Genomic DNA, 19,257 nt, shown 5'->3' with positions numbered 1-19,257 from the left:
ATAATGTATTTTATGGAGTGGAGTGTTGGATTGGATTATTGGAGTGGAGTGTTGGATTGAACGTTTGGAGTGAGATTATGGAGTGAAATTTTGAAGTAAAATATTGTAGTGAATAATGCACTCAACCTTCAAACTATACTGCAATGGAAATAGAGTGAAACTTATCACTAAAACTGAAGTGAATGATTTCATATTAACAAAGTCCTATACAAACAATTTTAAATTCACCTAATATACTGATGCATAACTTAGATTTTGACATAATATAACAATTACTTTTACAGACAGCATTGTGATTTCCTAATCCTCCTGAAGAATGCTTCCTCACCATGATGGGTAGTTTGACATACTCCTGTATCATGTTTATAGTAGTTTGTAAAATGAAAAATTAGGTCTTTACATTATTATTGAAGTATTGATTATAATAATTGTTTTTACACTGTTGTTCTCAGCTATTTTCATTGATTTACAAATTAACACACCAGACGTTTGCTTGAGTCACTCTTCTGTTTAAACAAAAACATATGTTTAAATGTGTTAAAAAGTCTTGAAAGTATTTCCATTTTGGAATCTTATTTGGATGAATTTTGGATTTATGGAAATATAGGTATTAGTTCTTGTTACCTAGCTATCATTTCAGTAATAGAACACAATAATAAGAGAAGAGCTGCAAGTACATTGTTATGTCCGAGATTTCATTGAGAAAACATATAAAGACATTATACTATTAAGGGGTTACATCAGAAGGTCAAATTTGAATACAATAATGGGGTTGGGGGGTTTTCCATTAAACTAATGTGTCCAAGGGGCATAACTCTTTTAAAAATAATTGATCAGCACTGATTTTTGAAATCTTCAAGTACATTGATGATATAAACCTATAATATATATTTCATAAAAATCTATAAGAATTGTACACATTAGAGCACTCATAAGGCAATTTTCCATATAATTAATATTTCCAAGGGGCATAACTCTTTTAAAAATTATTGAATTTTTCTGTAGCTTATCTGATAAGATACAAATATGCCTAGATACTGACTAAGTGCTAAGGTGTGTTGACAGAGGTTGAAGCTGCGGTACCTTGAGCATTTCTTGTCACAACTTAATGTGATAGATCCTGATTGATATTTCAGAATATGTGGGTCATTGTTTCTACCATGGACGCTTTTCCATATTTACATCCTGGTAATAATGCAATGTTTTCATCCTCACTTAGTAATTATTAAGCACTACTAGAAAACTTAATGATAAATTTCTAATGAATACTGGTTCAAAACATTCAACTCCCTAGAATTCTACAAGTGTTTGAAAAATATACTATGAACACCACAATGTCACTCCAAAATCTAACTTTGAAAATTCACTCCATAATCATACTCCAAAATTTCACTCCAACACTCCACTTCAATACTCCACTCCAACACTACACTCCGTAAAATACATTATGCCCTGATTATGATACAAACCAGACATCTATACAATCATTATAATAAAGACCAAAAAATTGAAAAGAAAAAAAACACATAAAGCTATTATTCTGCTATAAGACATTGATTAATAAATGGTTTGTTTCCAATGTTTTCTGACAAAAGTCCAAATGTTTGTCTGCATGTGATTAATGTAAACAGCTGTGGTGTTTCTCAGGGATTAAGTTTGTTAATTAATCTTAGTATGATTCTGACATACTGACCTGCTGCCTGACACGCTAGATAGCAAAGATGTGCAAAGTGATGAAATGAAATGTTGAAAACTTTCACCTAAAGTTCTTTGTTATCACTTCAAATTTTTCCTATCAGTTAAGCAAGGTGAAAATGGCATTGTGGTATCTTTAATTTGTTGAAAGAAAGCATATGCATTATTTGTAAGGTGTTATATATCAGTGTTGTTGATGTCTGAGGGGAAAAAATCGGTTATCTTTTATAATTCTTTTTTGTTTGATTGACATGAAATTAACCTGCAATGAAAGAAGACATATTGCTAAAAAAAATGGTTTTTATCAAATTAATGAGCAGAGGATTGCAGGTCAAAAGGGAGATAATTCCAAACAAAATTAACATCTTATGCTAAAATACTACCTTTGGTACATTTGTGGCAAATCCCAGACCTGTATTTAAGATTGCACTTTGTAAATACAGCTGTTTCACAAACCACTCCTCTTTTGGGGAGATATTTGATATTTGTAGATATTTTGTTTTGTTTACTTACGGGTTCCCAGATATGATCTCCATGTTTAATATCATAGAGACAAAGCTTTGGAATTTTTTCCATTATAAAGTTGAGTTCAAATCGAATTCCCAAGAAGACTCAAAATTAAAGGGAGGGATAGTAATTTTAAACTCATAGTAGTTTGAGGCATATACATGTTGAAAATATGCCACAGTGCGCTTTGTATTGACCCTTGCAAAAAAGTAGTGCATGTGATCTTTCCATTCCAGGATGTTATTTTTTTACAAAACTTCATAGTTAATGTAGCACAGTTTTAGTTGTAAAAGGTTTCCTATTGGAAATTGCATTGTCTTTATTTAATGAAGTGCAACCTAAACCTACAGAGCTGCCAAGTGCTTCAATTCCCACAGTTGCTGGAGGGAATTATAACACCTTCTACTTGGGGTAATTAAAATATGATATATGGAAATCCTAGCCATGTTTCAGAGTTTCTGTTCTTTGGAGAATTTGGAAAGGCATTTTGTAGGATTAAGTATATATTGTCCCTGTTCATTATGGATGCCCCAAAAATATTTCATTCACTGACCCTACCTTACTCCCTATTCTAATAGTGCCATACCTTACTCCCTGTTCTAGTAGTGCCATACCTTACTCCCTGTTCTAATAGTGCCATACCTTACCCCCTATTCTAATAGTACCATACCTTACCCCCTATTCTAATAGTGCCATACCTTACTCCCTGTTCTAATAGTGCCATACCTTACTCCCTATTCTAATAGTGCCATACCTTACCCCCTATTCTAATAGTGCCATACCTTACTCCCTGTTCTAATAGTGCCATACCTTACTCCCTATTCTAATAGTGCCATACCTTACTCCCTGTTCTAGTAGTGCCATACTTTACTCCTTATTAGTCCCCTACCTACGAAGTCGAAGGGGACTTTAGGTTTGCACTCTGTCTGTCTGTCCGTCTGTCTGTCTGTCTGTCCATCTGTCAGTCTGTCAAATCAGTTTTCCAGACTTTTTTTCGCGTGCTTGAAGATATTGATTTTATATTTGGTTTATTGATTTATCACGACAAGTTATTAGTCCCCTACTGACGAAGTCAAATGGGACTCTAGGTTTGCACTCCGTCTGTCTGTCTGTCTGTCTGTCTGTCTGTCTGTCTGTCTGTCTGTCTGTCTGTCTGTCTGTCTGTCTGTCTGTCTGTCTGTCTGTCGGTCCGTCCGTCCGTCTGTCTGTCCATCTGTCAGTCCGGCAAATCAGATTTTCAGACTTTTTTTCTACGTGCTTGAAGATATTGATTTGATATTTGGTTTATTGATTTATCATGACAAGTTACAGGTCAAGTTCAATTTTCATGATTTTAGCTTTTCTCTTTGTTCATTTAAACCCATTTCACTAGAATTTAATTTTTGATGAAATACTTATTAATTAGTAGATTTCTGTTCAAAGGGAAATAACTCATTTTTTAAAAGACTTTTAAAGGGGTAAATTCAGTAAAAAATCTCCCATTGACTTTAATGCTAATCTATGTCTTGAATTAAATTTATACCTGATTTACCTTTAGAAATTGGAAGCTTTCATATATCATTCATGAAAGTACAAATGTAGCCCTATCTTTTGCAACAATAAAAACATAGGGTCATGCGGCATTTTTGGGCATTCACATGGCCTTGTTTACAAACACTGTAGATTCGCACTGAATTCCTTTACTGACCCCCATTACTTTTCAACCCTGTAGTAAAAAATTTAAGTACATTCAGCATTCAATTTTTAATTTTTTTTAACTCTAGTTTTGATCCATCTATCAAAAAATATTTATTACAAACATTATCTACCATTCAGAAGAGCACAGGACTTCAGTTTTGTACAGAAAGCTCTCCCCCAAATGGGCGGTTCCTGATGACGTATATTTATTTACTGAATTTACCCCTATAAGACAAAATGACATTTTGGATTTTTTTCCTTTTCTTTGGTAAATTGTTTGAAGAATTTAGTGGTAGGTTTGTTTGTCATTCTTGAAGATATTGATTTGATAATTAGTATATAGTTTTATCATGACAAGTTACAGATCAAGTTGGAATTTTGTTCCAGTCTGATAATTTTGTGCAGAGTTATGGTCTTTGGACATAGAAAATTCTCTTAAATTATCAGTTTTCAACAGTTTTTTTCGTCATGCTTGAAGACTTTGACTTGATATTTTTATGTACCGTAGTTTACACCATGACAAGTTATAGATCAAGTTAGAATTTCGTTCCATTACAATGAATTTTTAACCGGTAGGGGACTATGTATTGCCATGCAATACTCACAGAATGCTTGTTCTAATAGTGCCATACCTTACTCCCTTTTCTAATTTCGTCATACTTTACTCCCTTTTCTAATACATGTAGTGCCATACCTTACTCCCTATTCTAATAGTGCCATACCTTACTCCCTGTTCTAGTAGTGCCATACCTTACTCCTTATTCTAATAGTGCCATCCATACCTTACTCCCTATTCTAATTTTGTCATACTTTACTCCCTATTCTAATAGTGCAATACCTTACTTCCTATTGTAATAGTGCCATACCTTACTGGCTATTCTAATAGTGCCATACCCTACTCCTTATTCTAATAGAGTCATTCTTTTCAGCCTATTTAAATATTGGCTGTAAAAAGTGTTATTTGTGTCCAATGTCAATATTTATTTTGTGATGACTCAGTTTTAGCCTTCTTGATGAATAGATGGGATGTAGATGTTGTTTATGGCAAAGATGAAACTGGGCCAACAAAGTTTTCTGATTTTGATTGATGGTTATTCCCACTTTTATTTTTTATGCCCCCACCGTAGCGGAGGGGGCATTAAGATTAACCCTTGTCCGTCTGTACGTCCGTCCGTACGTCCCAAAATTGGTTTCCGTTCTCTAACTTTAGTTTGCCTCAACCAAATGTTATGAAACTTATACACAATGCTTATTACCTCAAAACACAGATCAAGTTTGAATTTTGGTGGTGTCACTTTTACCATTCTAGAGTTATGCCCCTTTACAAATGGGGAATTGCTGAATTTTTCGTTTCTGTTCTCTAACTTGAGTTTGCCTCAACTAAATGTTATGAAACTTATAAACAATGCTCATTACCACAAAACTCAGATCAATTACAAAATTTGCTACACTCAAAGAAGTTATCGACAAAATCCAATCGGATGTTGTTCATCAGAGCTAACAACAAGTACTTGTCCTTTTATAACACCTCTTCTGACGAGACATACCATTGCTGAGAAACCAAGATGATATTGTGATAAAACCAACAGACAAGGGAAGTGCCGTTGTGATAATGAACAAAGCTAACTACATCGCAGAAGCAGAGTGTCAGCTCTCTGATTAAAGATTTTATAAGAAGCTTGACCATGGCCCTACTTCCGAGTCTAGTTTCAAAATTATTACTGCGTTACAAACCATGCACAATGATGGTCACATAAATGAGGATACAATTGGATATTTAAAACCAGAGAACACCAAGCCTAGTAAATTGTATCTTCATCCCAAAATACACAAGGTTAACAACCCTGGTAGACCCATTGTATCCGCAAACGGCCACCCGACTGAGAAAATCTCGGAATTCGTAGACTTCCATTTAAGATCACATGTAGAAAATCTTCCATCTCACATTCAAGACACCACAGATTGCCTTCGTAAAATGGAATCCATGAACCCTCTTCCTCCGGAAACTCTCCTTGTCACATTGGATGTCACCTCATTGTATACCAACATACCTCATGATGACGGTATACAATCGTACAAGGAAATAGGGGACTTGCGCAACATTTTAGAACCACCCACCGAATGTTTAGTCCAGCTGCTTACTCTGGTTCTCATATGCAACAATTTCACCTTCAATAGTGAACAATACCTTCAGATAAACGGGACAGCGATGGGGACGAAAATGGCACCGTCTTACGCCAATATTTTCATGGGCAAATTAGAGAAACAAATCATTTCAACATCTTTATCTGAACATCTGTCTTGTTTCCGTTTCATTGATGATGTTGACATGAAATGGATTGAATCCCAACAAAAATTGGATGATTTTATCAAACATGCAAACAACGCCCACCAGTCAATTAAATTAACACATGAAATTTCGGACTCTAAAATATCTTTCTTGGACACAACTACATCTATAAAGGACGGTGTCATGTCAACAGACTTCTACTGTAAACCTACAGATAAACATCAATACCTTTCTCCCCAAAGCTGTCACCCCAAACACTGTACAAAAAGTATCCCGTACAGTCAAGCTCTCAGAGTAAAGCGGATTTGCTCCTCTGAGGAAGCTGTCACTAAACGGTTACAGGAACTTCACGGATTTTTGACCAAACAAGGTTATAAGAAATGGGACAATAAGGGGTTTGCTCAGCTCGACTACCACATGTCAAGATAAGAATCATTTGACATCTTACTGATGAAGGATATTAGTTATCTGAAATATTTAATATTTGTTCATGATTTTACAATTTTTTTGGTGATGTTGTACCCTTTTAGACTTGCTTATTATACATATAAATATATATACCAAGCTGGGAAGTGAGACCCACGATATCTATGAAGTGTTTATTTTCATTTAGGAGTTAATAGCCCAATGAAGAGGGGTGGACAGGGGGTCCCTGATTCCCACTTCCTTACCCCCTCTTTCCTACTCCCTTACTCCCAGATGAAATTCGGTCCAAAAATTTTGCCCTTTTTTTACTCCCCGTCTTCCCCCGTTTCCTCCCCTGTATCCTGCATCAACCTTCATTCCCATATTCCATTACCCCTGCCCACCCCTCCTTGAAGGATGTTAAAATTGATAAAATTGCTTGTATTAAAACAATCCAGCAAAGTTGGAAAGTTCCTTTAGTAATCATAGATTTTAAGTTTAAAAAAACATGACACTGCTGTCACACAAATTCCATGTAGTAGAAGTGAAACTTTTGTAAATGTTCTTAAACCCATTGAAAGAACAGTAAAGTTAAGGGTAGCACTGCATTCCAGAAAAACACTCATAGCAATGATTGATACTAGTACTGCAGTACCATGTAATATAGTTTGTCATTGGTCAGACAGCCACAGAACAAAATGTAGTTACAGCCTCTAACCTAATTAAATCTAATATCAACATAATTGGAATGTGGTCCCACAAGATGTAATAATCAGTTGAAGATATCTACAAGCGAAACATACAAGACAGAAAATGACACCTGAACTAATTACCGGTAGTTAAGTGACAAGATAATTATGTTCTATGCCAAATCCTTCAAGTAGTAAATAGTTGTTTATGATGTATAAGTAATAAGTGCAATTTAATTTGTATGTCTGCTCATTAGTGGGTTTTGTTTATTTGATATACAACAGTGCATCAATTTACTTTATTGAAAATAAACAGAAAAAAATTGACAGATGAAAATCATCAGATACAGATGTATGTACACCTGTTAATTAATCAACAGAAACTGACATTAACTGATTTCATCATACCAAGATGTAGAAGAGGAGATATGGCTGGGTTAAGATCAATGAGACATAAACCCAACAACACATGTTTAACATGTTTATAAATTAGACCTGTTAGTTTTCTCTTTTGAATTCTTTCACATTTTTCATTTCGGGGCCTTTTATAGCTGACTATACTGTATGGGTTTTTCTCATTGTAGAAAGCCGTACGGGGACCTATAATTGCTTTTATCATCATCATTTGTACCTGGTGGATAGTTGTCGCATTGGCAATCATACCACATATTATTATTATTATAATAAAAGATCATCAAATGATCCCTGGTGATCCATGTTGGGCTCAAAATTTATTCCAACTCCAAATGATCTCTTTACTCCCTATTCTAGAAGAACCATACCTTACTCCCTATTCTAATAGTGCCATACCTTACTCCATATTCTGATAGTGCCATACCTTACTCCCTATTGTAATAGTGTCATACCTTACTCCCTTTTCTAATAGTGCCATACCTTACTACCTATTGTAAAAGTGCCATACCTTACTCCCTTTTCTAGAAGTGCCATACCTTACTCCCTATTCTAGAAGAACCATACCTTACTCCCTATTCTAGAAGAACTATACCTTACTCCCTATTCTAGAAGAACCATACCTTACTCCCTATGCTAAAAGAACACTACCTTACTCCCTATTCTAGAAGAACTATACATTACTCCTTATTCTAGAACTATACATTACTCCTTATTCTAGAACTATACCTTACTCCTTATTCTGGAAGAACTATACCTTACTCCCTATTCTAGAAGAATTATACCTTACTCCCTATTCTAGAAGAACTATACCTTACTCCCTATTCTAAAAGAACCATACCTTACTCCCTATTCTAGAAGAACTATACCTTACTCCCTATTCTAATAGTGCCATACCTTACTCCCTATTCTAATAGTGCCATACATTACTCGCTATTCTAATAGTGCCATACCTGACTCCCTATTCTAGAAGAACCATACCTTACTCCCTATTCTAGAAGAACTATACCTTACTCCCTATTCTAGAAGAACCATACCTTACTCCCTATGCTAAAAGAACCATACCTTACTCCCTATTCTAGAAGAACTATACATTACTCCTTATTCTAGAACTATATATTACTCCTTATTCTAGAACTATACCTTACTCCTTATTCTGGAAGAACTATACCTTACTCCCTATTCTAGAAGAATTATACCTTACTCCCGTTTCTAGAAGAACTATACCTTACTCCCTATTCTAAAAGAACCATACCTTACTCCCTATTCTAGAAGAACTATACCTTACTCCCTATTCTAATAGTGCCATACCTTACTCCCTATTCTAATAGTGCCATACATTACTCGCTATTCTAATAGTGCCATACCTTACTCCCTATTCTAATAGTGCCATACATAACTCACTATTCTCATAGTGCCATACCTTACTCGAAATTATTGACGGCCAATCAAAAATTACGGATTCTTATGAAACATACATGTGCTGTAATTATTTTTAAAAAAAAGCTATACTTCTAAGCATAACTATAAATAGAAAATTGCAACGAAGAAAATAAATTAGGTACAATTTTTACTCTATGAAAAAAAAATTTAAGAAAAATTTTAGCAACTTTGAAAATTTTAAATTATAAGATTTTTGTCTCGCCTTGACGGAGACAAAAAGCGAGACATAAGTATGCTGTTTCAGGCGGCGGTGTCAACAATGTATTAGTTTGTGATAAGGTCTAGTTCATGGTGAACCATTAGTGGTAGGTCAATGATATTTGGTATGCAGTTGTATTAGCATTGGCACATCTCATTACCATGGAGATTATTTGGCCCATTCCCTCAGTCAAGGTCTATTGACTTTAAAACTTTTCATAGTTAAATTGTATTAGTTTGTGATTAGGTCAATTTATGGGGAACCACTAGTGCTAGGTCAATGATATTTGGTAAGCAGTTGTATAAGCATTGGCATATCTCATTTCCATGGAGAATATTTGGCTCCGCCCCCTTAGTCATGGTCTATAGACTTTGAAAATTTTGCTAAGTTTACATGTATTAGTTTGTGATTAGGTCAGTTCAAGGGGAACCATTAGTGGTAGGCCAATGTTAATTGGTGTTCAGTTGTACAAGCATTAGCACATCTCATTTCCATGGAGAATATTTGGCCCCGCCCCCTCAGTCATGGTCTATTTTCTTTAAAACTTTTGCTTAGTTTACATGTATTAGTTTGTGATTAGATCAGTTTAAGATGAACTGCTAATGTTAAGTCATTGATATTTGGTATGCAAATTTATTGGCATTTGCAAGTATCGTTTCCATGGAGATTATATAGCCCCACCCCTGATCATGGTTCATTGACTTTGAAACTTTTACATAGTTTACAAGTTAATATTTGTGTTTAGGTTTGATTAAAGGGAACGACTTATAATAAGTCAATGGTATTTGGTATGCAGTTGTATAAGCATTGGCACATCTCATTCCATGGAGATTGTTTAGCCATGTACCTTCAGTCATGGTTCATCGACTTTGAATATTTGCATTACTTACATGTTAAAGTATTGCAATTTTAATTTCAACATTTGCATTATCAAAATTACAAAAAGGTGAGACATATCTCTGTGATAACAGTTTATTAATTAAAATATATGTTGCTAAACTTTTTTACCTAGTATATTTCAATGGCATAAGCTTTAATAATATTTTAAATCCTCTGCAACTTTCTAAATTTATGGACAGCTCTATCAATGGTGAAAAAGCCGCAAAGGTAGACAGGTACATGTCGAATGTAATATCTTTGGAGAAAAATGCTTTGTGCGCAAAATTTTTCAGGCCCACTAAATTCCGACATCCTATCACAATTTCAGCTTTCCTTTGTGATAGAATCTTAGATCAGTTTAGAGGCAGGAAATGATTAAACCATTGGGAAAATGCTTCATCATTGCTTTGTGCTTTCTTATGATGATGATGATAAAATAGTTGAAATAGAATTTGTTAACGAGAATCAGATGATAAATGTTGAAATTAAAATTTAATTGTCTGATAAGTAGTGTACAAATATGGTCATGCACCTGTGAACATTTGCATCTTTGAGAGGGCAGACAGTTTAATGGGAGATTGGGAGAAAATTGAGGTAAAGATAGAAACTAGAGGCTCTAAAGAGCCTTTGTCTGTGTGCATATCTAACAAAGGACACCACCCTCCAACATTGTAGACGAGAATAGAATTCATGACAAAAATCTCTGTTTTGTTGGTCTTGTTTTGCTGATCATTTATTCTGTATAGTTTCTCTCTATCTTCTTAAGTTTTGCTCAAAATACAAAAGAGGGTAAAAAAATCCTCATATATCTACTAAATATATCGGCAAAATTTGACTTGTTAGTAGATCTTGCCTTGCTGATCATTTTTTGTGATTTAAAGTGTCTATTTATCTATTATAATTTTTAATCATGTAAGGCAAAATGCAAAAAAAAAAGGTAAAAATTGTCATTAAAGGGCAATAACGCCAATAAGGAATTGTCAGACGATTTCCTCCATATTGCCTTAATTATAGGTCTTGTCTTCCTGATCATTTTTGCTTATTTAAGTTTCAATCTATCCATTATAATTTTTAAGATATAAGGCAAAAATGCAAAAAATTGGTGAAAATTGTCATCAAAAGGCAATAACTTATTAAAGATCGACTGACAATTTCAACAAATTCAGACTTATTTGTAGAACTTGTCTTGCTAATCATTTTTGCAATTTAAAGTTTCTTTCTATCTATTATAGTTTTCAAGATAATAGGCAAAATTGAAAAAAATGGTAAAATTTGTCATTAACGGTCAAGGAACAGTAAATGGGCTATGTCACAGATTTTGCTATAATTTTGCATACAAATTTGGCTTGTTGAACTATAACTGAAAACCTTTGGGCCAGATGAGCTAAAAAGGGAGAAAATAAAAAGGAAGTAATGAAAAAACAATGATTAAAAGAACGACAAACAACACCACAGACAAAAGAAATAAGACACACAAACAACAGTCCACAAAATACCATGAAAATGCTGGATAACCTGGCTCTAAACTCAGGTGCTCTGAAGGGTCATGGCCTTGCATTAGAGAAAGGAGAAAGGTGGAAAGGGAAATTTAGGGAATATGAGGAGAGATAGATAGGATCGTAAAAATGAAAAATGAGGTAGAGGATATGAGAGGAGGGGTAAGTGGTAGGATAAAGCTGTCCCCTCTTGCCCGTTTCAACATATTATTTCTAAATAAAACAGGCTATTATTTGAACTTGGAATTATTTTTAATTACGGAATTTGCATTATTTCTTGTGCTTGAAATTTTTAATGAATTCCATGTTTATTCTGCATTATAATGTTCTGTGCTGCGCACAACACTTTCTATTACAAAGAAGAATGCACATTTTCAATAGAATGTACTGTGCCGCGCACAACACTATCTATACAAAATACATTGTGTGGAAAGTGTTATGCACCGCTCAAAACATAATAATACTTAATAAACATGGAATTTATCAAAAATTTCAAACACATGAAATTATGCAAATTCCATAATTAAAAATAATTCCAAGTTCAAATAATAGCCTGTTATAATCTTTTAAGTAGTCATAGTACTTGCTTATTCATGAGTACCAGTATTATAATTTTTCTTAAATCAATTTCTATACTATATTATTTTGACACATCAAGCTTTGTTAATGAAAAACAAAAACATAAATTCTAATTTGTGTAGTCATTTTCTTATCAAATATTGATGGTTTATGTCAGTTTCTTCCTCTCATATATAGATAGTAATTTTCTCAGCTCTCAGTTTTCATGGCTTTGTTAGCAACTGTAAGTTCATAGATATTTTAATCATTATTTTTGTATTAAATACAAAAATAGAAAAAAATAGTAAACTGCAAGAATAAGACGTTTTACATTACTGAAAATTTGCAATATGGTCATCAGACACACAGTGTATCTAGGCCAAAAATAATATTTAAATTGTAGCTGTAGCGGAGGGGCATTAATGTTTTACCCTTGCCCGTCCATCCATACGTCCATATGTCACAAAGTTGATTTTCGTTCTTTAACTTTAGTTTGCCTCAACCAAATGTTATGAAACTTATACACAATGCTTATTACCACAAAATTAGATCGAGTTTGAATTTGGGTGGTGTCACCTTAGCCGTTCTAGAGTTATGCCCCTTTACAAATGGAAAAATTGCTGAGTTTTTCGTTTCCTTTCTCTAACTTTAGTTTGCCTCAACCAAATGTTATGAAACTCATATGCAATAATTATTACCACAAAATACAGATCAAGTTTGAATTTTGGTGGTGTCACTTTTACTTTTCTAGAGTTATGCCCCTTTACAAAAGGAAAAATTGCTGAATTTTTTGTTTACGTTCTTTAACTTAAGCTTGCCTCAACCAAATGTTATGAAACTTATACACAATACTTATAACTACAAAATTTGGATCATTTACAAATTTGAGTAGTGTCACTTTTACCGTTCTTCAGTTATGTCCCTTTATAAATTTATATGATATGCAAGCGGGGGCATCATCTGTGTCCCATGGACACATTCCCCATTTATTTTTTTAAAGATTTTTTCCTGCTCTAGCTTCATTTTCTTGTAAAGAATATGTAACTTGCGTTGTTTGCAAAAAAAAAAATCCCTACCTACCTACCCAACCCTACAAGGCATGGGTAAGCAACATCAAACAAAGAATTTGTTAACGGGAGTCCTATAGAGAATCTAAATACAAGGATAAGATACCTGATTCAATGAGCAAGACAAACATTTGTGCAATGATCTTCATAAGGTATGCTCAAGACAAAAATCTGATAACTGCAAAGAAAATGAGTCTGTCCTAATTTTGGAATCTTAAAACTAAATTGTTTAATTTTTTCAATGTTTTTTTTTTCATTTGATAGTCCGTTTCTCCTTTATTTTAGGGAGGTGGTCAATTTTCTGATTGTTCAGTTAATCTTTGAATGGGGTTGAATAAATTCCAATGGAAGTATTCTTTCAAGTCTGATCCATTATAGAGGGTCTGGATGGGGGTCCTTTATTTCTGTATTCTTAAATTTTTTATGTTATTTTTCTCTATGCCTTATATTTTTTGCCCATTATTCTCTATTTTTGATATTTTAGCACCTCATTTTTTTTGGTCCATTTTTCTCTATTCTGTAAACCCCCATCCACACCCTCATTAAAATTCTTCCTTATTTGTATTCCTGACATATAACCAATTAAAAACCTTAGTAATTAGATCATCTCCTTCTGTGGGCTGATATGCTCAGTCATAAAAAAATATTTTGATGAGAATAATTGGAGAAGAAAGTTTGGTGCAAAATTAGTTTCAGTCTTTAATGTTCTTTAATGATTACGACAATCTATCCCTTGGCATTTTTATGGTCTATGTATGAAATGAGTTGCAGGTGATTTTTGTGCACAGTGAAGTGCAGCGTTAACTCTTGATGAAGTGCAGTGTTAAATCTTCCTTACATGTGGCTTTGTTTACAAAGCTAATAAAATTGTTATTATAGACTGTAATTAAATTTATTTAACTGCTGTAAATAATTGATGAAGTACATATTTTCCGGAAATATTGCCAATTTCTCATAGACAAATTCTAATTAGTTTAGCAGTGATGATGATATTTGCCAAGATTTACAGACAAGTGGTGTTCTGTGACAAGTTTTATTCTATAGTGATTAAATTTAACATTGACTATTGATACTGATCCAATTTTCTGTTGAAAATTATAGCAAAAATTATATCTATCAAGAAAATTCAGATGGAAGCTAGCTATAATGATCTAATGATGTAAAAATTACATTTCATTACAAGATGTCTTCATAAAATAGATTTAATGGATGATATCAGATTTTATGTCTGAATTTTTCATGTTTCATTTCTCAATTACTTCAGTTGGGTAATATGATGTTTATAGTTGGTGAGATACATGGAGAAGTACAAAAAATATGATATTTGATGATTTTGAGCATTCCTGATGAAGGTTAATTCAGAAAGGCGCTAAGGACACATTAAATTTATAGAATATTATTTTCATTTAATGATACTATTCCAATGTGCACATCACGTATATCTGGAATAATCGTTATTTGGTATGCTTTTTATTAAAAGTTTGGAAAGCCGAAAATATGAACTGTAGATCGAGAGCTGTGTTGATTCTGCAACAAATCATCACAATTATATAAGTCCCCTTCTTAAAAAAAAGTTAAATAACAAAAACACTGAACTCCTGGACAAATTCAAAATGGAAAGTACCTCACCAAATGGCAAAATCAAAAGCTCAAGCACATCAAATGAATGGAAAACAACTGTCATATTATAAGATCCTCTGAAGAGCCAGCCAATCTTTTAATAAACTAATTTCATTATACAGTCAAACCTGTATGTAAAGGTCTCCATAAGGACCAGAGAAAACTGACCTTATATGAGAGGTGTCCTTTTAATTGAGGTTTAAAATACATAGATATTACTACAGTGAGACAACAATGAGGTTGACCTCACTATAATATAAAAAAAGCTTTCTACTTATTGACTGCAGAAGAAAAATATAATTAATCTCTCCAATGTGAGGCCAACTACCATTACGATAGTTTATGCTTCTTAAGTAATTTGTGGTTACTGTATACTAAGCTGTCAACCCTGATAGTAATATACAATATATATATCAGAAACGCTTTTAATCAAAGCAGTCTAAAATCATCTGAAGTTATGGATGCTTAGCCTTCACTCTCCAGAGCAATTTCTTTTTGGATGATAATTTTTTATTGTTTTGACAGGCTTACATCTACCCCATGATTACTAGGGCCATAAAACGTTATTGATTTTCACTATTTTAGTTACCTACATGGTTTAGAGATTTATTGCTGTCTTGATGCTAATTTATATTGTTTCCTTGGTCAAATTTTTTATGACTAGGTCAATACGTTCATATGTCCCAAAATTGGATTCCGTTCTCTAACTTTAGTTTGCCTCAACTAAATGTTATGAAACTTATACACAATGCTTATTACCAAAAAAAAACAGATCAAGTTCGAATTTGGGTGGTGTCACTTCTACCGTTCTGGAGTTATGCCCCTTTATATATGGAAAAATTTCTGAATTTTTCGTTTCCGTTCTCTCACTTTAGTTTGCCTCAACCAAATGTTATGAAACTTATACACAATGCTTATTACCACAAAACTCAGATCAAGTTCGAATTCGGCTGGTGTCAATTTTACGTTCTTGAGTTTTGCCTCTTTATAACGTTATAATGGACACATTCTCCATTTATTTGGATGTTACATTTGAATTGACTGTTTTGATGATACTATATGGAAGCAGAAAATGATCAGAATTATGCCCCTTGAAATTATACTTTTTAAGGCTTAATTTTCAAGTATTATTTGGTACATAGATTTCTACTTTTGTGAAAAAAAACCATATTAAATTTGAAAGGCATCTGTTCAAATATAATATATGTTTACAGGTAAATGTTTTATGTAATTATTTAAAACACAGACAATTATTTATAACAGGTGTAATAATTTGTTCCGATTGGACGAAGTTGTAGAATGCCAAGGTTAGATATTACTTTTACAATGGCAAATTGCACACATCTTAATGTTTTATCCTGGCTGTCATTTTTAACTGAATCTGACATGGAGGTTGTTTAGTTTGTTTCAAATTATAATTGTCAACAGACCTTGACTGGATTTTTACAATTGAGTTGTCAGAGTTGATTTTAAACTAAATCTGACATGGAGGTTGTTTAGTTTGTCTGAAAATAATTGTCAACAGACCTTGACAGTATTTTCACACTTGAGTTGTCAGATTTTAAGGAGTTCTAGTTCATAAATATCTATCTCACATACTGTTTCATAAAGAGTTGACTTAAATATCTGTTTGATTAGGTCAGAATGAAATCAGTTTCCTAGTAACTATGCATGACCTTATTTTCATGCTCCAGCGGTTAAGTTAAGTTTTCAGGGTTGTGTCTGTTTCTTAGTACTTATATATGGCAGGTGAACACTATTAAAAAATATTGATTTGTTATTAGGAGTAAATATCTGTCTGTCTGTCTGTGTCATATGACCGTCACCTATCTACAGACTACACTGGTCATGTTTAAGATTTTATATTGGAATTATCATAGAAATTATACATTAAAGCCAAACAATATTTTGTATGTGAACTATGAAAGGAAATGCATGTGCATCTAAAACTTTATTTGACCTTGGCCTAGGCCTAAACAAATTTGATTACTGTGGATTCATTTATTTTCGTGGGTACCAATTTTCGTGGATTACATGTTCGTGGATATTTAATTTTGTGGTTTTGCTGAAGTCTGCATACAAGTCTATAGAACATTTGTTATTCGTTGAACATTTAATTTCGTGGTTCACCTGTACCCACGAAATCCACGAAAATTGGTATCCAACGAATAATAATGAATCCACAGTATTTATTTTATAATATTACTGCAGAAGAACTATAGTGTCAACTTGTATTAAACTGTTTTCCTTTTTATCTTGAAAAAACTCTTGTGGACATCCTTTTCTTGTGTTGACAATTAAAGATATGTTAATTTAGGCCACAACAAATGAAAAAGAAGGGATTTGTTGCCAAAAAAAAATATTACCAAGTAAACAGAAAATGTTTTAATTGAAAATTCCAGATAAGTAATTAAGTGGAAATAAAAAAAAATTGATAAGAATCACAATAAATTGGAATTCACTTTTTCATTAAATTTGAATTCAGAAATTTCTAGAGCCAGCAAGTCAAAAGAACAAAGAATTAATTTGGCTTGGTCCCTTATATATGTGTTTTCAATTGAATGCTATGCATGTAAATGAGCGAACTTCCTCTCCGTTTCGAGGAATGCACTAAACTTCACAGGAAGAAGAAGATGGAGTGACCTGTGAAATAATTCATGTGTCCTTTTATGTGTTATGTAATATTTTAAAAGTCGTTTGAACATCCTATCCTAAGGCTTAAAATGTCTTATTTTGTTATGAATGCAGACCTTGATATATTTATAATACTGGTAGCTAATAATGAAATTACATAAGTACATATTGAAAGGGATGAAATGTGTCTAGACTGCTATCAGATTGTACTTTCTCTTGTAATCAAAAAGGATTAGAGAAGGGAGGGTATTGTTAGTCAGATTGCGTCTATTTGTTCCTCACTGGTTAGAATTTTAGGGTCCTCAGATATGAACTTATACGTGACTGTTATAAGGGTGATGTATATCAACTGAGGTGGGAATAAATATAAATTCTGAATGTACCCGGTACATAAAAAAAAACTCTGGCCTCCTTCGTATAACAAAACTAATGATTAGAACTTATCTCTCTTTTGTAGATATGAGAAAAGCGTTATCTAGAGATACAGAGAAGAAATCGGTGATTCCGTTGGCACACCCTGTTCGTCCAGAGGAGTTGGATTGACCATGAGCCAGGTGAACTATGATGGAAACGAGTTGCTATGGTTACTTACAGTTGTCAGTCTGTGTTTCACTGCAGTGGTAATAACTCTAATTTTGTCGTTAGTGATGTCAGAGAGCAGCATGGCTGACAGAGACTTGTAGCAGAGAATGTGTGACCATTCAACAAAACAGTCTAATATTCAAACTACATATTTGATAACAAGAGCTGCAGTTGAATTATTTCTGATTGACCCACCATTTTTTGAAAAATGTCATGTTCATTTGTACAAAGAACATCTATTCATTAACAGTAAATTGAAGGAATTTGATTTCTCTACATATTCTATGCCTACTTCTGGAACAAACCCTTACCATATATTAAGGATTCTCTTAGTGAGGGTTTCCTTAATATTATGGCCATTAAAACCAGCAGGTAAAATTTTACTGAAATTGTTTATTCACAATTGGTAAACAGGTAAGGGCGTGGGATTTGTATGAGTTGAAAATTTGATTTCTATGATTATGGTTGTCAACAGTAAAATGATCTGTCTTAGTTCAAAACATTTTTAATTCTAAAATAGAATTTATACACTGTGTGATCTTCTAAGCATTGAAAAAAAGTTATGAGCAGTAATTAAGATAATGAAATCAATTGTGTTTCTTTATACAACATTGTAATGATTGCAAACAATTATGTTGCTCCTATAAAGTTGCTGATGTACCATTGTCAGTTTTTCAATATCAAATTTACCAACCTAGAATCTTGTATCCATCATTTTTCACCTGGAGATTATTTTTAATTTGGAATAAATTATTACTTTTAAATAATCTTTGTTCATTCCTAGTGTGAAATAACCAGTCTTATGTTATCACTTTCATCATGTTCATCAGACAATTTTCAAAGAAAAAAATGTTTACAGACACTTTGCTGTTTCATAATCTAAGGCATTCTGGGTAATATTTTTAAAACCATACACCAATGGATTGTGATTGGTTCACACAAAGTCCTAAAAGATGACTATCCAACCAATGACATTACATCATTTTCATTTTGGTGTACAAACAATGAAAATACCCACAATTTCTCAGATTCTATCATGGTGAATGTAGATGTATGAAACATTGGCTATATTCCTATTTATAGCATACTTATCATAAACAAAAAG

At 33.2% G+C, this 19,257-nt stretch overlaps 1 protein-coding gene across 1 annotated transcript in view; it reads left to right on the top strand.

The window, feature by feature from the left end:
* The window catches only part of LOC127738833 (N-alpha-acetyltransferase 20-like), a 44,488-nt gene extending 25,572 nt beyond the window's left edge, over positions 1–18,916 (top strand). Inside the window, exon 6 of the mRNA XM_052250236.1 lies at positions 18,028–18,916. Within this exon, the coding sequence (XP_052106196.1) occupies positions 18,028–18,113 (86 nt within the window). The 3' untranslated portion in view covers positions 18,114–18,916. The remainder of the gene's footprint in view (positions 1–18,027) is intronic.
* Positions 18,917–19,257: the final 341 nt, after the last annotated feature.

Source organism: Mytilus californianus, unplaced genomic scaffold (assembly GCF_021869535.1).
Source record: "Mytilus californianus isolate M0D057914Y unplaced genomic scaffold, xbMytCali1.0.p SCAF_4, whole genome shotgun sequence".
Classification (NCBI taxonomy): domain Eukaryota; kingdom Metazoa; phylum Mollusca; class Bivalvia; order Mytilida; family Mytilidae; genus Mytilus; species Mytilus californianus.
The sequence above is the reverse complement of the archived record's forward strand: the minus strand, read 5'-3'. Positions and strand labels throughout refer to the sequence as shown.